The 22,203-nt window shown below is 39.4% G+C and overlaps 1 protein-coding gene across 4 annotated transcripts in view; it reads left to right on the top strand.

The window, feature by feature from the left end:
* ATRN (attractin) overlaps positions 1 to 22,203 on the top strand; it is a 157,518-nt gene that overhangs the window by 91,653 nt on the left and 43,662 nt on the right. For all 4 annotated transcript variants that reach the window (XM_032295555.1, XM_032295557.1, XM_032295556.1 and 1 more), the window contains exons 16-24: positions 354 to 573; positions 2,088 to 2,273; positions 2,851 to 3,084; positions 8,661 to 8,798; positions 12,282 to 12,375; positions 14,187 to 14,239; positions 15,829 to 15,923; positions 19,373 to 19,451; positions 21,311 to 21,468. In XM_032295555.1, coding sequence (XP_032151446.1) covers positions 354 to 573; positions 2,088 to 2,273; positions 2,851 to 3,084; positions 8,661 to 8,798; positions 12,282 to 12,375; positions 14,187 to 14,239; positions 15,829 to 15,923; positions 19,373 to 19,451; positions 21,311 to 21,468 — 1,257 coding nt within the window. The remainder of the gene's footprint in view (positions 1 to 353; positions 574 to 2,087; positions 2,274 to 2,850; positions 3,085 to 8,660; positions 8,799 to 12,281; positions 12,376 to 14,186; positions 14,240 to 15,828; positions 15,924 to 19,372; positions 19,452 to 21,310; positions 21,469 to 22,203) is intronic.

Genomic DNA, 22,203 nt, shown 5'->3' with positions numbered 1-22,203 from the left:
CTTCTCTGGGCTGCATTTTTATCCTTTATAAAATTGCCATATTGAAGTGATGATCTATCCTAATCTACCATGGCTGAATCAAGGGACAGAGAGGTTTTCCTGTGTCTGTGGGGTATACTTGGTGGTTTTTATCTAGAAGCTTGTTTTGGTCAAGATGTTGGTTATATTCAGGCCATGCATGGTGGCTCATGCCTGTATTCTCAACACTTTGAGAGGCCGAGGTGGGAGGATTGCTTGAACTCAGGAGTTTGAGACCAGCCAGGGCAACATGGCAAGACTCCATCCCCAGAATTAAAATAAATAAGTAAAAAAGATGTCAGTTGTATTCATAGTTGTGTCTCTTTTGCCTTTAGTCCAAGCTCACCTTAACCCCATGGGTTGGCCTTCGGAAGATCAATGTGTCCTACTGGTGCTGGGAAGATATGTCTCCATTTACAAATAGTTTACTACAGTGGATGCCATCTGAGCCCAGTGATGCTGGATTCTGTGGAATTTTATCAGAACCCAGTATTCGGGGATTGAAGGCTGCAACCTGCATCAACCCACTCAATGGTAGTGTCTGCGAAAGGCCTGGTAAGTTCATGGGTGAATTAGGTGCTATTCAGAGTTTATCATGAGAGAAACCATAGGAGGCATAGGTCATTGTTGAGATGTGTGAAAGTAGTCAGATAACAGATGAAGTATTCATTTCAATCATGCAAAACAGAGTATAACCCAGATTTCAGAAGCAGAAGGAAATATTCTGGGACTCTGAATAGTTTTAGTTATAAGCAAAACCAAAAATAACTAACACTACTCAAAGAAACTAATATTCTAATTAACAATGAGATTGATAGGTTTATTGACCAGAAAAAAGTATTGAGAATTGCTCTGAAAGGTAAATTTATTGGTTTTGGCAGAAAAATGCTGTGGAAGAAAAAAAAAAAAGGAAAATAAAAAAAAAAGATTAGTAAAGCAAGCAATTCACTACAGGGACAGTGTTTAGAAAGATAGTGTCAACAGGGAGAAAAATGATGAGAGCAGTTCTGTGACCGAGGATGGAAGCAACCCAGAGAGAGAGCTGTCGGAGAGTACTGAGCAGACAGACACTTGGAATAGTTTCACAGCATTCAGTCTCTCTGGGCTACATTTCAGCTAACTAGAGGCAAGTTGGGGTAGCCGCTACAGCATGTAAACAACCCAAAATGAGCCTCCTTCTCCTGCAGAGGGACTCACAAGCAGCTGGTGGAATTGTGGGTTATTTTGGGAGGCTCGACTCCATTTGCATTGTGTCCAGTTTTGGGGAAGTACTTAAATTTTTCTGAGGAATACAGAGCTGTAGAAGACAATTCATACCATCATAGAAGTCACCTTAAAATACGATTTCTAAACTTCTCTAGGGGAGCTGCCCAGCAGGCTATCGGAATTCTGAATACTTTGGTGAATTCAATGAATGCTGGAATGGAATCCTTCTTCCCTCCAAAATTGCAAACATAAGATTTTACATATTCAAGTGGATTGTAAAACCCCTAAAGTTCATCCTGCGTCCCCAAATTCTAAGGGGCTTACAGCCCTACTTTTATGGAAAGATTCACTGTTTCCTCGTCTTTGTCTTTAATGCTCTGAGAAAATTCATTTTTTCCACAAGTGTATAAATGCACTTGACTAAACAGTATGGGATGACTTTTATTGTTTTCTATTTTCTTTCACTTAATTGATTTCATGGCATGCTAATGGATCATCACCCACATTTGGAAAGTCTTGGCTGGGTGGGTGACTCACACCTGTAATCCTAGTACTTTGGGACGCTGAGGTAGGCGGATCACAAGGTCAGGAGATTGAGACTGTCCTGGCTAACACGGTGAAACCCTGTCTCTACTAAAAGTACAAAAAAGTAACCAGCATGTGCCAGTAGTCTCAGCTACTCAAGAGGCTGAGGCAGGAGAATTACTTGAACCTGGGAGGTGGAGGTTACAGTGAGCTGAGATCACACCACTGCACTCTAGCCTGGGTGACAGAGCAAGACTCTGTCTCAAAAAAAAGAAAAGTCTTTGACCTTAGCAGACATGTTGGGAGCTCTAATTGTCTCTCTTGGGTTTAATTCCCAGCAAACCACAGTGCCAAGCAGTGCCGGACGCCATGTGCCTTGAGGACAGCGTGTGGAGAGTGCACCAGTGGCAGCTCTGAGTGCATGTGGTGCAGCAACATGAAGCAGTGTGTGGACTCCAATGCCTACGTGGCCTCCTTCCCTTTCGGCCAGTGTATGGAGTGGTATACGATGAGCAGCTGCCCCCGTAAGTGAAAAAGGGAGCCCTTGGCACTCATACATGCCCTCTTTGTAGGCAACAACTCTGCCATGGGGCAATGCTCTCAGCCTCTGAACATTTTAAAAATAAAACTGGACATGACCTCTGCTCAAACCTGTCCAGAGATTGCCATCAAGACATTGCTGCCTGACAAGACCCTTCATACAGAATCAGGCACATTGACACAGTAAATAAATGTAGGGTAGATCACAGAGTACAGAAATAACTTGCCCAACTTCAGTGTCATATTGCTCAGTCCATGTAATATCTCCATATCTGAATTTTCTAATTATTGTAAAGTAAATGCTTTCCAGTAGATAACCTCTAAGGTCTCTTTTGCCTTCAGTATCCTGGGATTGAGAGAAGAGGAGGGATAGTCTCTGTTATGTACTGGGCAAAGTACTGGGCTCTTTAAATTCATTCATTATCTCTTTTAAATAATCAAGACAGAATAGGATATTTGACTCGTGCCAGTTGAATAGTCTGTTATAGAAAAATGTAGTTTAAATACAGTGAATTCAGATCTACCTGTGATAGTCAATTGCAACTTTTTTTTTTTTAATAGCTGAAAATTGTTCAGGCTACTGTACCTGTAGTCATTGCTTGGAGCAACCAGGCTGTGGCTGGTGTACTGATCCTAGCAATACTGGCAAAGGAAAATGCATAGAAGGTTCCTATAAAGGACCAGTGAAGATGCCTTCGCAAGCCCCTACAGGAAATTTCTATCCACAGCCCCTGCTCAATTCCAGCATGTGTCTGGAGGACAGCAGATACAACTGGTCTTTCATTCACTGTCCAGGTAAGATGCCTTGCATATCCAAATGCGAGTGTTTCACTACTTATTTATGAAGAATAAAACCTTGAAAGCTGCGTTGTGTATATAAAGCTCCCTCCCCTTTGCCCTTTCTCTTCCTTTTAATGGTTGGTATAAGAAGAAATTGACTGGAAGCTGGTCCAAGGCCTGACCTGGACCTGCTGGGAGTGGTGGTGGGTTCCTAAGAAACCAATTCTGAGAAATTATCCTTTGATTTGGACTTTAAGTGACCACTCAGCAATGTATCTGTGGGCTTCTAGAACAGTTGGGAGAGGCTGGGCAGGTGCAAAGACTCCTCAGAGATAAGTGGGCAAGAAATTCTCTAAGAGCCTGTCAGACAGAGCCATTGACAACAGGGCTCTTTGTGAGGACTTTGTAAGGGAAAGGCCACTGTAAACAAAGGTAAAAGGCAAGAGACAGACTGGGAGAAAATACCTGCAGTGTATGTAACAACTGATGATCATCCAAAATATGTAAATTCCCACTGTCCAGGGAAAAAATAAAAAGCTAAATGTCAACCCAACAGAAAAAGTGGTTACTGGAGATAAAGAAGCCATTCTCAGAAATGGAAATAGAACAGGAAAATGTAAAATAACACCAAAAACCAGTTTTTTTGTCTACTAAACTGGATCAAATTTTCCATGTTCCCTTTTTTCCATACTAAGATTTAGGGGATCTACAATTCTGTTTTTAATCTACTAGGAGTTAACTTTTTAATAAAATATTTAAATCTGTGCTTTTCCGTTAATATCAAGAATATATCTGGCAAAATGACAACCTAGACAATGGGAACAAATATTTACAAATTATATCTCTGGTAAGAATCTAATGTCCAGAACATATAACTCTTAAAACTCAACAATAAAAAGACAACCCAATTAAGAAATGGGTAAAGGATTTAAATAGACATATGTCCAGAGAAGAAATACAAAAGGCCAATAAGCACATGAAAAGATATTCACTGTCATTCATCGTTAGAGGAATGCAAGGCAAAGCCACAATGAGATACCATTTTACACCCACTGAGATGGCTATAATAAAAAAAAACAGGTCATAACAAGTATTGGCAAGGATATGTAGAAATTGGAACTCTCATGCATTGCTGCAAGTTGGCAGGTCCTCAAAAAGTTAAATATAGAGTTATCATATGCCTAGCAATTTTACTTCTAGGTACATACCCAAGAAAATCGAAAACATATGTCACCCAAAAACTTGTATATAAATGCTCATGCTCATAGCATCATTCTCATAGCATCATGCTGAAAGCAGCATTATTCATAATAAGCAAAAGTGAAAACAACCTAAATACCTATTAGCTGGCTAGTGGATGAACAAAATGTTGTACATTCATACAATGTAGTATTATTTGGCAAAAAAAGGAATGAAGTACTGACATATTTTCTGACTTGGATTACCCTAAAAAAACATGCTATGTAAAAGAAGCCAGGTACAAAAGATCATACATTGCATGATGCCATTTATATGAAATGTCCAAAGACAGAAGGCAGATGTTTAGTGGTTTCCTAGGGCTGGCTGTGGAAATGAAGAATAAAAGGTTTTCTAGAGTAGCTGCACCATTTTATGTTCTCACCAATATCGTATGAAGGTTCAGATTTTTCCGTGTTCTTGGCAACACTTGTTATTGACCATCTTTTTAATTAAAACTGTTCTAGTGAATGAGAAATGATATCTCATTGTTTTGATTTGTATTTTCCTGATAACTAATGAAACTGAACATCAACTTCATTAATTAGCCTTTTGTATATCTTCTTTGGAGAAATATTTATTCAAATTCTTTGCCCATTTTTCAGTTGTGTTGTCTTTTTGTTATTGAGTTGTAAGAATTCTTTATGAATTCTGAAGTCCCTTATTGGATATATTATTTGTAAATATTTTCTCCGTGTATGGGTTTCTTTTCACTTTCTTAATACACCTTTTGAAATCAAAAGTTTTTGGTTTTGATTAAGTTCCATGTATCAGTGTTTTATTTTATCCCATGTGCTTTTCGCTGTTGTATCCAGAAAATAAGTGCCCAGGTAAGCCAAGATCACATTATCATGAGCATACATCACATAGATTTGCTTCTAAGTTTTCTTTGAAAAGTTTCATAGATTTATGTCTTACATTAGGTCCTTGATCCATTTTGAGTTAATTTTTGTGTATGGTGTGAGGTAGGGATCCAAACTCTCTTTTTGCCTGTGGATGTGGTCTCTGCACCATTTGTTGAAAAGACTTTTTTTTAATCATTAAATTTTCTTGGAACATTTGTTGCAAATCAGTTGACTGTGAATCTGAGAACTTATTTCCAAGCTTTCATTTCTGTGCTGTTGTCCTATGTTTCTCCTTTTGCCTGTATTACACTGTTTTGATAACTGGTTTCGTGTTAGTTTTGAAATTGTGAAGTCTAAGTCCTCCACTTTTGCTCTTATTTTACAAGACTGTAAAAGCTATTCTGGGTTTCTTGCATGTCCATATTAATTTTAGGATGAGCTTGCCATTTTCTGTAACAACAAAAAGCCAACTGGTTTGATAAGGTTTGCATTGAGTTTCTTGACCAATTTGGGGTGTATTGCCTGTTTGTTTGTTGAGACAGGGTCTCACTCTGTCGCCCAGGCTGGAGTGCAGTGGTGCTATCTTGGCTCACTGCAACTGCACTGCAACTCTACTTTCCCAGGCTCAAGTGATTCTCCAGCCTTGGCCTCTCTAGTAGCTGGGACTATAGGCGTAGCCAACACATGGCTAATTTTTGTATTTTTTTTAGAGACAGGGTTTCGTCATGTTGCCCAGGCTACCCTTGAACCCTGAGCTCAAAGCAATCCTCCCGCCTCCACCTCCCAAAGTTCTGGGATTATAGGTGTAAGCCACCATGCCTGGCCCTTGCCATCTTAACAAGTTAAATCTTCTAGCCTATGAACCTGGGATTTCTATTTACCTCTTTACTTTCTTTTAGTATTGTTTTATAGTTTTCAGTGTATATCATTGTCTTGTTCCTTTTTTAGGGGAAAATAATTCAGTCTTTATTAAATATGATACTGGTTTAGATTTTTTTTAATACATGCCCTTCATTGGGTTGAGAAGGTTTCCTTCTATTCTAGTTTTTTGAGGGTTTGTATAATGAATGAATACTGGATTTTGTCAAATACTTTTTCTGTGTCTATTTAGAGGATCATGCAGTTTTTGTTCTTTATTCTATTAATACTATGTATTGCATTAATTAACCTAATTAATTAAACTAATTAATTAACCTAACCTTAACCCTAACCCATTTAAGCCAGTTTTGCATTCCTCAGATAAAGCCCATTTGGTCATGGTGGATACTCCTTTTTAATCTGCTGTTGGATTCTATTTGCTAGTTGGGGATTTTGTGTCTGTATTCATGAGGGAGATATACGTTTGTGGTTTTCTTCTTTTGTAATTACGATCCGGCTTTCATAGCAGGGTAGTAATGGCCTGCTAGAGTAAATTGGAACATATTCCTCCTCCTCTGTTTACTGGAAGAGTTTGTCGAGGATTATCATTAATTCTTCTTTAGATGTTGATAGAATTCACCAGTGAAATCAAATGGGCCTGGGCTTTTTCTTTGTGGGAAAATTTTTAATGATTGATATGTTGTTATAGATCTATTTAGATTTTCTTTTTCGGAGTGAGTCAGTTTTTTTAATCTGTGTTTTTCTAGAATTTGTCTGTTTCATCTCAGTAATCAAATGTGTTAACATACAGTTCATAGTATTTTCTTGCAGGTCACTCTTCAGCAATATATAGTCTCCTATTTAACCTGCTAAAATTTTTTTTCTGTCTTATTTGGTTTTATTTATTCTTTTACATTTTGCAAGGGCTCTAAATATATTGTGGTTTTTTTTTATTGCTTGCTCTCTTATGTATGCAATAATTTAAGCCTTGTTGAATGTACTAAAATTCATATTTTTCATTCTCATATTTCCTGCATTAACCTTTCCTTCAGGATTTGTTGCTGTGCATATTTATCCTGGTGGTATATGGAGATTGAGAATTTTCCTGTACTGATTAATCCTCAAGGTTAATTTGTATTAATAACCAAATGTATAGATCTGTCAATACTGGCCAGTGGTTGGGCGTGCTGAGCTATTGTGAAGGTATGGTATGATGTCCTGGAAGACCAGCATGCCACCTCAGGACACTCAAGCTCTGGTCCACTCGGACTGTTGTTGACTGGTTTGTGCTCCTCCCTTATTGGAAGAAGGATGGAGCAATGGACCCGGGTGCCTGGATGCATTTAGCATGTTCCTAGGTGTGCTAAGTGCCTCCCAGCCTTAGGTGGTAGGGCCACCTAAATATAGCTGGCACATTGCCTTGAGTTTTCTTTCTTTCTCTTTTCTTTTTTTTCTTTCTTCCTTTTTCTGTTTTTGAGATGGAGTTTCATTCTTGTTGCCCAGGCTAGAGTGCAATGGCGCTTTCTCGGCTCACTGCAACCTCTGCCTCCTGGGTTCAGGGGATTCTCCTGCCTCAGCCTCCCGAGCTGCTGGGATTACAGGCACCTGCCACCACCTGGCTAATTTTTTGTATTTTTGGTAGTGACGGGGTTTCACCATGTTGGTCAGGCTGCTCTCGGACTCCTGACCTCAGGTGATCCATCCACCTTGGCCTCCCAAAGTGCTGGGATTACAGGCGTGAGCCATCGCACCCAGCTGAGTTTTCTTTCAAACACTCAAATACTAACAGGTGTATAAACAGAACAAGTACAAGGCTATGGAAGGTTTCCAAGATGGTGAAAAACTACATCACATTGATCAACCAAGGCAGATCTGAAGAATCAGATTTTGCTTACAGTGGTACAGGTTGTGCATTATGTAAATGTCTCCCCCATCCCATTCCCCCCTAGAGTTCTATAGGGCACAGCCTGTGCAGCTGTCCTGAGCAGTCCTCAGAGGTCCAAGCTTCACATACCTTTCTAGTTGTAAAGTCCTGTGTCCATTAGGAGTCTTAGTAATCCCACTTGTGGAAATGTTTATCTGTAAAGATGGTTATTTTTCTAATAATGAAAAATGTAAAGCAAACTGAACGTTATAATATAAGGCAATGATTAAATAACTGTTAAGATTCATCAAAATCATTCTGCCATTTAAAGTTTTGTTTATAATTAATATGGTAAAATAATTGTCATCTAAGTTAAAAGAGAAAAGTAAATATTAATATGCACATAATTGTGTAATACTATATAGAAAAATACCAGAAGAAAAGATATCAAATGTGAACAGTGGTCTCTAGGTGGTTGGATTATATGCGATCTTTCCCCATTCTTCTGTTTTTTAAATATATTATCATGAGCATACATTATTTTTTACAATAAATAACAACAAACATTTTTTAATATCACTATAGGCTTTCACCTTGCTGTGATACATTTCAATTTTCCTGGACTAGCTCATTTTTGATATTTTTATCTTATTTCTCAAATTAGTTTTTAGTGGGCCAGTTTTGGTGATTTATCAAAGATAACTACAGAGATAGTTGCAGATAAATCTTAGTGAACTTACTCCATGCAGTTCTATGAGACAGACCTCTGGAAACTCTTTTTCTTCTAGCTTGCCAATGCAATGGCCACAGTAAATGCATCAATCAGAGCATCTGTGAGAAGTGTGAGAACCTGACCACGGGCAAGCACTGTGAGACCTGCATATCTGGCTTCTATGGTGATCCTACCAACGGAGGGAAATGTCAGCGTAAGTCAAAAAGGTTTACTCATGGCAAATCGGTGTGGAACGCAAAACTTCTATTTGACTTGAATAGCTATGAGGGAAAAGCCACTTTGTTTTGGATACCACATTTCTTATTAAGTCATACTGGTCAGAAGCTCAGCTGGGCTGGAAGAAAGAACCAAGGTTTCAGAGTAGCTGGTTAAAGCAACAAGCCAAAAATATTAGAGTTAAGCCTTGACCGCATTCTGCAGTGGTATGAGCAAGGGGCCAAAGCCAGAGAAAGTGCCAACTTCTCCTGTTCCTTTTTCCCCCATTGAACAGGGACAGGTCAATAATCAGGGATCAGCTCAGACATGGGGTTCTTGGGTCTCATCTCACTGAGGAGAGAGCCCGGACAAAAGGTTCCAGCAGTATATGGAGCCTAAGATTGTGGGGAGGGCAAGGCATAAGGGCTAGGAGTGGGAAAGTCCTGGGTTGGAGTCAGAGTTGGGAAAGTGTCTTCCGAATTCCCCCTCCTCCCCCATAAAGAGGCCTTGGGGTTTGAAGAAGACCTCAGCCCAAGGCCTCAGCTAAGAAGCCTAGGAATAAAGGCCCCAGGGCTAGGAATATAAATATGTGAATAAGCATGACCCATGATGTGGGCCTGAGTCCTTGACTGCAACTCTCTCAGAGCCCAACACTCAGGCCCTGCCCCAGGTATGCTATGGGGAGGGCAGCCTTCCTCCGGGGCAGCCGGGTAAGGCCTGTGTCATTGCCTATGGTCAGGCCTGAAAAACCACACATAGGCTTTTTAACCTCAATACTTCTAGTGTATTTTAAAGATTTAAGTAGTCCCATGTTCGAGGAGGAGGTGACAGTGAGCTGAGATAGCACCATTGCACTCCAGCTTGGGCGACACAGTGAGACTCCATCTCAAAAAAAGAAAATAGTCCCATGTTGGTTGGGCACAGGGACTCACGCCTGTAATCCCAGCACTTGGGGAGGCCAAGGTGAGTGGATCACTTGAGGTCAGGAGTTTGAGACCAGCGTGGCCTATATGGTGAAACCCCATCTCTACAAAAAAATACAAAAGGTAGCTGGACGTGGTGGCAGGCGCCTGTAATCCCAAATACTCGGGAGGCCGAGACACGAGAATTGCTTGAACCTGGGAGGCGGAGGTTGCAGTGAGCCAAGATCACATCACACCACTGCGCTCCAGTTTGGGCAACAGAGTGAGACTCAGTCTCAAAAAAAAAAAAAAAAATTGTCCTGTGTTTCCCCAGTTATGTCACATAGAAGCCTGTAAGCAATAGAACATTTTATTATGAGAACAAAAATTTTGACAAGTGATACCAATGAACTGCTTTTTTAATTCTAGTTTCCAGCTAAAAAACATAATGAGTCTTGTAGTTGAAAGACTGTTCAGAGTTCTGAGCAAGAAAAATAAATAACATAGGGAACTCTCTACCTACTCCCTAGATCCCAACTTCAGACTCTTTGGCATGGTCCTTCAGAATCTGATCCAGGACCAGCCAGGAAAGATGCAGTATTATAGCTGTATGTCTCTTACTTTCCCTGCGGTTCAGCTTCCTCATGATAATGGGGTGGTTGTTGAGATGAAAGCAGTCAGAGCAGTACATGACACATGTTCTGCAGGACACTAGTCAACACTCAGTAGACGTGGGCAATTCTTATTACCCTTCTAATGCCATTCCCACTACTCCTAAGTAAAAGTTCTTGCTCAAATTAAAAGGTACTCGGTAAAAATATTTTGCCCACTCTTTGTGAATAGACTTTATCCATTAGACAGTAACCAGAGTACGTAACAGAGTGGTGAGAGTGTACCAGGCATTGTACAGGTGTATCATTAAATATCTGTGAAGCATCTCTAGAGTGCCAGGTGCTGGGTGGGGGACACAGACAGAGCTGCTGCCCCCAGAGAGGCGCTCTGGAAGTGACTGTCCTCTGAGGGAGGGCTGGTCTTGGCTGAGATGCCTTGTCCACAATGGCCACATTTGGAATCACCGCAGGGCTCAGAACCAGGATTCAGTGCCAAGGTTAGCGCTTTAGGGGCCCTCTAAAGATACAGGTTCTTATATTATCCCCAAGATTAAGTAAATTGCCCAGTGAGATGTGGACAAGCTGAGAACTATGTCCAGTCCATGCTGACCTAAATACTGGGCTACTTGTACTTCCAGATGCCATTATCTCCACATCTGCAGCTGCCAACTGGAAGCATCACATTTTCCTCTGTGAGATCTACAGGGCCTGAGTACAATTGTATAGAACTTAAAGTTTGCCTTATTTTTCAGAGTCCTAATCTACAGCAGAAAGTATGGTGTTTAGAATACCGTAAACTGCACCAGGTCTTTGATGTTTTCGTCTTAAAATTCTGTAGTCTTTAGGTAAGTTTAGTAGCCATGATTTCTTAAATGCTTACTGTGTTTGAGACATCATACACATATTATTACAAAATCCCTGTGAGATAGGTACTGTTGTTATCCTCATCATATACACAAGGAAGCTGAAACTCAGAAAGGTTAAGTAGCATGCCCAGATTGACAGAAGAGCCAAGTAGAGGATGCTGGATTCAAACCCAGGCAGCTGGACTTAAGGTCTTTGCTTTTCACTAATATACTACATACCTTCCCCCAGACTCAACAGAGCCAAGAGTCAAACACTCATGATTCTGACTTCAGCATCCATTCTGTTAATCTCTGCACTATTCTGGTTTAGAGTTTTCTTTGGGTGATTTTTTCCCCCAAAGGATTTATTTTTAAAGTGTACTTCTCTCCAGCTGAATGCCTTTAATTTATTCACCAGCCAAATAGGGTATAAAGTGAAAAGGTGTTGAGCAAAAAGGCTTTCACTTTTTTCAACTGGTGTATAATATTTATCACAGCTTATATTATGTTAGATGACAAAAGGAGAGATAGTGAGATGGCTGGAGGAGGGAGATGGGAAGAGCTGTTTTCTATAAAGGCAAAGGAGAGGGTGAAGCAAAGGTGGCACATCCTGAGGGCCCCTAAAGCACCGACCTTGGTATTAGATCCTGGTTCTGAGCCCTGCGGTGATTCCAAATGGGACCATCATGGAGAAGGCACCTCAGCCAAGACCAGCCCTCCATCAGAGGACAGTCACCTCCAGAGCACCTTCCTGGGGGCAGAGGCTCTGTCTATGTCCCCACACCCAGCACCTGGCACTCTAGAGATGCTTCGCAAATATTATTGAATGAATGAAAGAATCATAGCAGTGAAAAAGTCTATTGAAGAGATCAAAATAGTGATTGCTTCAGAAGGCAGTGGGAACCAGCATTCACTTTCCTCCTGTCCTTTGACTTTGGTTCCTTTAATGTTACCTATACTTTATTATCATTAACTGAAAAGTCATGAATCTTACCCATTGAATGCTCTTACTGTCTTTCCTACTGCACTCACTTCAGAAAACATTGCTTGTTTTGGAAACAGTCTCCAATAGTCGGAATCCTTTAAGGCAGTTGTGACCTCCATTCCTATTCCTTCTCCGCAGCATGCAAGTGCAATGGTCATGCGTCGCTGTGCAACACCAACACGGGCAAGTGCTTCTGCACCACCAAGGGCGTCAAGGGGGAAGAGTGCCAGCTGTGAGTACCACACTCCCTGTACCACCAGGAAGGACCAAAAGGCTGTGCAGATGCCTGAACCTCACCCTCAGAGCCACCCCCTTCCCTGTATCTTGTTGCTGTGGTTTCTGAGGGATCCCTGGGTTGATTAGTTTGAAATCTTACCCATTCTACTTCAGACAGGTCAACCCCCATACTGAGGAGGTCATTGGGTTAGCAGCAATTCCTTAATAGCTCTTAAATTCACATTTTTGTTTGAGTGATACTGACATTTCCTGGGTTGTTCATTTGGATTAGTCGTTTTAACTTCAGCAACTACTTGATTTTTGTCATGTCAAGAGATTATACCCTTTCCCAAAGAGTTGGAAGAGCTAGTGTTTCGGTGATGGCATTTGTTTGGCATTTGGTTGTCTGATTGTGGAAATGATCCTCTTGCCTTTAACATCTCCCATTACTCAAGCATTTTTCTTGGTGATGTGTTTCAGGCATCTTCCTGTAGAGAGTTTGGAGTCCCCATCCATTAGAATGCAGGTGTAGCAGCATCAGGCATATTTAAGGTTTCAGACCTCGTGCTGCCTCCACTGAGCAAGGTGCTCTTAAGGCAAATCACTGTTCTCCCCATCTGTCAATAGTGGGACTAGCAATAACTGTTTTTGGTGTCCTTGTAAGTTGAAACAGGAAGGATAGTTCCTCAATCAATGTCTTACTGGGAAACCTGGCTGTCTCACTGGGAAACCTCATAAAACTCATGCATCCACATTTACTCATTCTCAAGAAAAGATTGAAAGTGTTTAGTATCAAAACACTGAGCTGATTAATCATTGCAAACATCATTATTTCTTAAAGAACAGTAGTAATAATGCCACCAGTGATTGAGACATCATAGATAGTGCTATTCAGCAGGGATTAGTCTGTCTACTTTTATAGTTTACATATACGTTTACTAGTTTCATGTTGCCCTAAAGCCAATATGTGAAGAAAAGTCTAATCCAAGATTAAATTTAACCCTTAGGTCCACATTCCTTTAAACAGAAAATTGTGATAGAGAAAAATTAATCACTCTTGCCATCAGTTAGCTGATACAACAAAGACATGAGGGGACATCAAGTAAGACTTTCAAGTTCCTTCAAGATCACAGATGTAGGCAGGTGCTTATCATCACCCTGGCTGAAGGGACGCAGCATGCCTATCTTAGCGTGCCTGGGAAAGGCTGTCACCAGCTTCCCCCCTTTCCTCTTGGTGCATAGCTGTTGTGTTTACCTAAATGGCTTCATGAAGTGGGAGACTGGGTTTTGCTGATGTTTATAGATGATACCTACGGGGAAACTGTTTACTGAGTAGAACATGTTTTTTTCTATAGATTGGTGAACACTTGTTCCAGGGTTTAAAAAAGCAGTAATTCTTGGTATTTAGTCTTCTCTCACTTGTGTTAAAGAACAGAATTAGTTTATCCATGGAACATAGGAAAGAACTGACAAATGAGTTCTTGAAGAATGTTTTGACTGCCCTTTTAGAAGAATATGTAGTCCACACAAAATTGAAAACGTGTTTTTCATTGTAATAAATAGGTTTATTACATTCAGATTTCTCTCATTGCTTTGGCAAATGCTTGTCAATTGTCCTCATATAGTTGGCATGTGAAATGCTGAGCAGTCAGTATTGAAAATTCATGCGTGCTCTTCCGAGACTACTTGAACTGAGTTATGGTAAGGATGCAATTATAATGACTCCAGACTATCTGTACTTTATATAAAAGAATCTGCTTGGTTTTAAAATGAATTCAGTTTCTGTTTTACGTAGCAGTAAAAAATAGTCTTTGTTTTTTCCCCCAGATGTGAAGTAGAAAATCGATATCAGGGAAATCCTCTCAAAGGAACATGTTATTGTAAGTGGTTTTGCAATTCTTATTTCTAGAAGCAAAGTAGTTCAGTAAAACTTCATTGTTTACTTTAACATGGTTTGAGAATGGCAAGTGCTGTAAGACTGTAGCAACCACCTATGAAGTGTTCCCTGGTTTGATATGTTTACATTCTCTTAAGTTGACTACATATAGGAGAATATTTTAAGCTGTTTTGATTGTGGTTGGGGTTCATGTTAATGTGTTCATAGCAGATAGCAGGAGAGAGCAGAGAGGCGTGCATCTCTGCCTTTCCATGTTTATGTTCTCTTAAAACCTTTGGGGTCATCATATTCATGTTTTAGGATATAGATAAAAAATTGAATTCTTACAATATAGTTGAAGTTTTCATCCTTCTGTCTGGAACTGATTTGTGTTAACCACCTTGGAGTGAAAGGTGAGCCTGGCAAAGTGACCAGGTTTTTATGGGTAAATGTGTTTTCTCTTGTGGGAGAATCCACACGGTAGACCAGAGTATGAGACCAGAAAAAAGGAGTTAATGTTATGGCATATCCATTGTAATTATATACCTGCTGTACTGGTTGAATAACATCCCCTCAAAATTCATGTCCACTTGGAACCTGTGAATGTGACTTTATATATATATATGTATAATTTATTAAAGTCACCTGTGGATGTGACTTTATATAAATATATGTTTTTATATATTATATATTATTTATATATAAATATGTAAATGTATATACAAAGTCACATTCACAAGTGATTTTAATAAATAATAAATATATATATTGTATATATAAAACTTCTAAAGGAAAACAAGAGAAAAACATCTTGACCTTGGGTAAGGAAAAGTTGTTAGATATGATTCTAAAAGCATAATTCATAAACAAAAAAGTAGATTAATGAAACTTTGTAAAAATTTAAAACTTATAGAAAAAAAACCACCCAAAAAACAAAAAACTCATACTAGAGAAAATATTGACAAATCATCATATATTTGTTAAAGAACTTGCATCCAGAATACAGAAAGAACTCTTACAACTGAATAAGAGACAATTCCAATTAAAAACAGGCAAAAATTTGAAAAGACATTTCATGAAAGAAGATATTACAATGGCCAACAAGCACATTAAAACCTACGTTATTAGTTATTTGGAATGGAGATATTAAAACCACAGTCAGATACAGCCCTAGAATGATTAGAATCCAATATTTCATAGAAGACAGTCATAATCTCATGTCTGCTTCTGCATTCAGTCTGTTGCAATACATCTTTTTGGTTAAACACGTGAAAAAACCCGGCCTTACCAGACATATAGTTGGAAAAGAGTATAGGAATACCCTTTTAATAGCCTTTGCAGATAATTATGGATGTTATTTGATATTATGCTGAAGCTGGACAACTGGTCATTTCTTTAAAACGGTTTGATGGGTTAACCCAAATAAAATCATACTGCCAACAGACTTGATTTTCTTTGAGGAACCTGGGTATAGGTGAGTTAAAATGCTTTCCTTGTTACTTAATTTATAAGGACAGCAGTCTGTGTCTCTTTAGACTGTTCTGTTTTGTGTGTTTTTTTAGTTTTTAAATATGCATTTCTTTCTTTCCATAGATACTCTTCTTATTGACTATCAGTTCACCTTTAGTCTATCCCAGGAAGATGACCGCTATTACACAGCTATTAATTTTGTGGCTACTCCTGATGAAGTAAGATTTTTTTAAGTCTTCCTGTTTTGTTTTGAATTTGTTTGGATCTTTTTCTTGGTCATTATGGTTAGAAGTACTGCGTTAGCAGTGCTCTCTAGACTGGAGTACATCAGAATATCTCTAGAAGTATAGCAAAGAAGTATTAGAATCTTCATTATCTCTTTTCCACGTGAAAGGCAAGAGCGGTGTTAATAAGATTTACCAGGATCTTAGACACAGACTGATGTTGAATCCACACATACTTAATCTGCCTGTCAGCCCATCACGGCCTCATACAGATAGGGGACTTCACCATCAGAGGACAGACACCAGAGCCTGGATTTACTCTCTCAAGAGTGATGAGAAGCTTAAAGACACTGCTGATTGAAATGGCAGTGATGCAGGCCCAAGCAGACAGCACAGAAGAGGACACTCCTCCTAGAGTGAGCTCTTAGCTTCATTAGGAGGCAAAACAGCAAAGGCTTAGCTGGGTCCAAAAAGAAGTTAGCCAGGAATAATCTAAATTGTTAAAATATGTATGTTGAATGTGGATTTTTATCTGCTGTCATTAACGATGAAGCCCAACATGCCTTAAGGTATTACCTAGTAGTAGAAGGAAGCCCACACCGTGTGACATTTAAAACTGAAGCATACGGAGCACGAAGATGCATCAGTACAGCTTCTTCAAAGAAATATAAAGCCATGCAGTACCCACTTCAGTACTTAAAGAAATTTTGCTAAACTTGATGGTAAATTATTTAGGAACTTCTTGGAGGTTTCTTACTTCTCATGAACATACACAAAGCCATTTACCATTACAAAATTCCATTAACAATAAATGTGGCAAATAATACATGGAAAACAATAGGACAGTAAGCCAAAGTGTATTGCCTTGTTAACAAGTGTTATCTATAAACATTGCTAAATTTAATTTTAAACGTAGAACAAAGTCCATAGTGTGGCATGTTTACTGTACAATTAAATGAAAGTAGGATTTGTTTTTAATATTCTATTTCAATGATAAAATTAAGAAAAAGTGTACTAGAAAAGATACATTCTCAAGAGTAAATTGCTTTTTAAGTAAAAATAATAAATGAAAATATTTTATGCAAAAACTGTAGGGATTAATATATCATTTGAGTGGCTGTTTTGACTGGAATTTTTTTCTTAAAGATTTTAGAATAAGATTATAACAAAAGTACCACTGCCTCATAAGCAAGTTTTTGAAGTCCTCAAAATCTTTCAGGATGTAACTGATGCTATTAATTTGATTAAAAAATAAATATAGTAGAATCTTTGTAATACTTCTTAACCAGGCGGGAAGCAACCAGGAAAATATTTGGACCTTTCTGGATTTCACTGTTTATTTTATGACGGAATACTTAGTAGTTAGCCACATGCATATGTTCTTTTATGAAAGCACAAGGATTTCAAGTTTGTTGATTCTTTCTGTGGAAAGACGTATAGTTGACCCCTGAGCAACACAGGTTAAAACTGTGAGGATCCACTTACACGCAGACTTTTTCAACCAAACGTGGAACGAAAATAAAGTATTTGTGAGATGTGAAACCTGAGTATATGGAGGGTGGACTTTTCATATGCAAGGGTTCTATGGGCAGACTGCAGACTGGAGTATGTGTGGACTTGGGCATGCTTGGGGGTCGTGGAACCAATGACCCACGTATACCGAGGGATGACTGTAGTTGTTACTTATGTGCTGCCAGCAAATACTAAATACAAATAAGTAAACCCTTGAGCTGTCCTTTTAAGATGAAGGTGAGGTCTTAGCAGTAAATGAGAAGGTAAATGTGAGAGAAACTTCTAGTTTAATGATCACATTTTAAAAATAGCTGTTTGGAAATGTTTCCATTGTTGTGATTTTGTGGCTATTAAAATGATCAGAACAACGCTTTTAAAAATCTTATTCTAACCCCTCTTAAGATCTTTTAAGAATTTCAGGGCTGGGGCAGTGGCTCACACCTGTAATCCCAGCACTTTGGGAAGCCAAGGTGAGCAGATCACCTGAGGTCAGGAGTTTGAGACCAGCCTAGCCAACATAGTGAAACCCCTTCTCTACTAAAAATACAAAAATTAGTCAGGCATGGTTGCAGGCACCTGTAGTCCCAGCGGGCTGAGGCAGGAGAATCACTTGAACCCAGGAGGTGGTGGTTGCAGTGAGCCGAGATTGCGCCATTGCAATCCAGCCTAGGGGACAAGAGCAAGACTTCGTCTCAAAACAAACAAACAAAAAAGAATAATTTCAGCACAGTTGGATTCATCTGTCAAAGATAAAAACGTAACATCAATTAGTTTGCAAAAATAATTGACCCCAGTTGAGAGATTTACTAGTGAAATTTCAGTGAAAACTAAAAATTAATGTTATAGTTTACCTAACATCACCAACAGTTCACTTCCTCCATTGGCTTAACAGATTCCTCAGCGATATCTTTATTAAGCATTAAAACCAAGAATCAGCCCAGGCACGTTGGCTCATGCCTATAATCACAGCACTTTGGGAGACCAAGGCAGGTAGATCACGAGGCCAAGAGATGGAGACCATCCTAACCAACATGGTGAAACCCCATCTCTACTAAAAATACAAAACTTAGTTGGATGTGGTGGCATGTGCTTATAATCCCAGCTACTCAGGAGACTGAGGTGAAAGTATCTCTTGAACTCAGGAAGTGGAGGTTGCAGTGAGCCAAGATTGTGCCACTGTACTCTAGCCTGGCGATAGAGCAAGACTCCATCTCAAAAAAAAAAAAAAAAAAACCAAGAATCAAAATAAATTAAGTTAGATTAGCCCTGTGAACTGCTGTATCTCTAAGTGGTAGACAAGGTTTTCAAAACTAAGAAACCATATTCAATCATATTTCTCTTGAAATAACATTTTTAGTAAGAGAAGAGTATTTTTCAAATCATGAATATAATAAAATTATTTTTTAAATTTAGTAAATTTCAGCTTTATATGCTTTTTTAAAGGCTGTTTCCAGTTATTGAGAAGTTTTACACTGTATCTAATCTATGAGTTCAGAATTGCAGGGGTTTCAGTTGTAAATAAATATAATTTAGGGTACTTGATCAAGTGTTTTACTGATAGGCATGAACTTCAGACATTTGAAAACAGCTACCCAGAGAATCCTTAGGAGGCTGATTCTCCAACACAGGTCAGAAGATGGATATCACTGTGCTCTGATAGGGGCCTTTTAAAAAGGCACTTTCTCATTCAGTTAGGTATTTGAGAAAGCATTAAATTACATATACTTTTATGGGAGGGGTTGAAGTTTTATTGGGATATATTGCTTGTATTAAGGAAAATTGGTTAAAAAATTTGCTGTGAGCTTCTCTAAAGACATCATAAAATATTTGTGATTCAGAACCTTTAGAGTAATAAAATTTAATTATTGCTTTATTTTAAAATCTAGAAACTGTTTATAATTAATTTTCTAATAATTTCTACCTCTCATCAGCAAAACAGAGATTTGGACATGTTCATCAATGCCTCCAAAAATTTCAACCTCAACATTACCTGGGCTGCCAGCTTTTCAGGTAAAGACACACCTAGACAAGACCCCCCCCTCCCCAAATGGAGGTATGATAGATTAGGAAATGTAAAATCAGAACTGAGAAAGAGAGCTCAGGAGACAAATTGGTTTGAAACCCACCTTTGCCACTTACTAGCTGTGAGACCTTGAGCAAGTGTCTAAATAACCTTAGGATTATTTTATTCACTGTAAAGTGAGGATAACAATACTTACCTCTTAGAATTGTTGTATAGATTAAATTAGGTTGTACCTGCCAGAGCTTGCTGTGGTGTCAGGCTCAGTGTCTGGTTATTCCCCTAGGCCACCACCACCATTTCTGTTCTTGCTGGGGCCACTGGCACTACCATCATTGTCTACATCCATTTTTCGGAAGTGAAAAATTCAAATGACTCATAGTTTCAATAAATGAAAACATTTTAAATAAAATGAGATTTTAGTAGCTGCAGAGAAATGTACTTTGAGAATTAAATCAAGCTCTAAAAGCACAGCTCTTGCTGTCTGTCTTACTGTGATTCACTGAAGATCGGCTGTAAAGAAAGTCTACTAATGAAATAAAGGATGAGAGGGCCAAGTACTGTGGCTCATGCCTGTAATCTCAGCACTTTTGGAGGCCAAGGCAGGCGGATCACCTGAGGTTAGGAGTTCAAGACCAGCCTAGCCAAACAGGGTAAACCCTTTTTTATAAAAAAAAAAAAAAAAGAAAAGAAAAAGTCTGAATTAGCAGAGTATTTTTCTAGAGAAAGGTGACATCTCCAAGCATGTGAAAGATTTGCAATAAGCCAGACAGTGGCTTATGCCTGTAATCCCTGCACTTTGGGAGGCTGAGGCGGGTGGATTACCTGAGGTCAGGAGTTCAAGACCAGCCTAACCAATATGGTGAAACCCCATCTCTACTAAAAATACAAAATTAGTTGGGTGTGGTGGCTCATGCCTGTAATCCCAGCTACCTGGGAGGCAGAGGCAGGAGGATTACTTGAACCTGGGAGACAGAGGTTGCAGCGAGCTGAGATTGCACCATTGTACTCTAGCCTGGGCAACAAGAGTGAAACTCTGTCTTAAAAAAAAAAAAAAAAATTGCAATGAGTGTCTCAATGAAGATGTGATAATCTGGGCTTTAGTCACAGGGTCTATGTCAGACATGGAAAAAAGTCCATTTTATTAATCTTTATCGGCACTTGAATTCGTGGCTGAGGGAGACTATGGAATGTTGAAGGACTGGAAATAGGATGGAGTTATACCAGATTAGAGGGACTTAAATACTGTGGTAGCTGACAGTAGAAGGGAAGACTGAGTGACCCCTTGAGCCCCTCCTCCCTGCTGCTGCAGGTTAGGCAGTGAGCAGTACATCAGCATTCCTGGCATGAGTACCTGGCTCATTGCCCAAGAGGTGTGAAGGGGAAATGCAAAGGAATTGAGTGCTGTGGGCAAAGTAAATGCCAGTGCCTGTTAATAGGATTCTAGTGGTATCTGTATTTCCATGACTGTGTGTGTTGCCTGTTTGGGGGTGGGGCAGGAGTAGAAAGGAGTTACATGGGTTTCTGGTAAAACCATTTTGGTTAGGGACGTAGGCTTAAATATTATTAGCCTGCCCAGCTCTAAATCTTGTCTCCATTTCTTGCTGGCTGTGTGACTTGAGGGGAAGTTACTTAATTTCTCTGAATCTCAATTTCCAGTCTGTAAGTGAAGATAATAGTAGGGCAGCTGTGAGGATTAAATGAGAGTCAGCTCTTACAGGCCGTTACTGGAACACAGGAAATGCTTGGTAAATGCTATTATCCTTATTGTTAATGAGGCCAGATTCTGTTCTCTCTGAAAACACCCCCAAAAAATGTCTCTTCTGTTTCATTTATTTTCTTCTAACAGCTGGAACCCAGGCTGGAGAAGAGATGCCTGTTGTTTCAAAAACCAACATTAAGGAGTACAAAGATAGTTTTTCTAATGAGAAGTTTGATTTTCGCAACCACCCAAATATCACTTTCTTTGTTTATGTCAGTAATTTCACCTGGCCCATCAAAATTCAGGTAAGAAGAGCTTTTTGGTCTCATACCTGCAAAGATGGTGAAATCTCTAAAGACTAAATTTGCTAATTTAGAGCTTGTGGTAAATGAGGTGTGCAATGTGGCTTTGCGTTTGTAATGTGTATGGCAGAGGAGTGCTGAGCACATGCATGCTGCACAGAAGATTGGAGTGAGGATAGACTGTATCAGTCACAAAGGACTTTTACAAAAGCACTTTTGAAAGCAAGTTACCATGTAACAGCTTTGGTCATTATAAACATAGTCACCTCTTCAGTGAGCGCTTGCCATGTGAAAGCCTGTAGGGCTACACAAAGAGCTTCAATTCTAGAGTAAGTTTAAAGAGTAGAGTAGAGTTTAAAGAAGGAGAAATGGGGAGGCTGTGTTGAAGAGCATCAGGCTTGTAGTCAGACAGAGGTAGTTTGATTCCTGGCTCTTACACAAATCATGTAGCCTTTCCACCAAGCCTCCAGTTCTCTGTGCATGTGACCTGAAGGGTAGTTGTAAGGGGCTGTGCGGCTGTTGCAGTGTCTTATTGTCAGCCTGCTCCTTTTCTCTGTTCCCAGGGGGCCAGTGTACTCTCTCTTGTCCAAGATCCATGGCCCCATTTTAGCTTTTTATACTCATGTCCCCTGGGGCCTTGCCTCAATACCGTCTGCTTCTTACCTTCTTCATTTAGGTGAATGTGGAGCTTAGGGGTAGGTGGGCTTTCAGGGACTGGTTCACCTTTAACCATGGAAG

This window comes from Sapajus apella, unplaced genomic scaffold (genome assembly GCF_009761245.1).
Source record: "Sapajus apella isolate SASKATOON/1434 unplaced genomic scaffold, GSC_monkey_1.0 scaffold33, whole genome shotgun sequence".
NCBI classification, from domain to species: Eukaryota; Metazoa; Chordata; class Mammalia; order Primates; family Cebidae; genus Sapajus; species Sapajus apella.
This window is presented reverse-complemented; position numbering and strand designations above follow the sequence as displayed.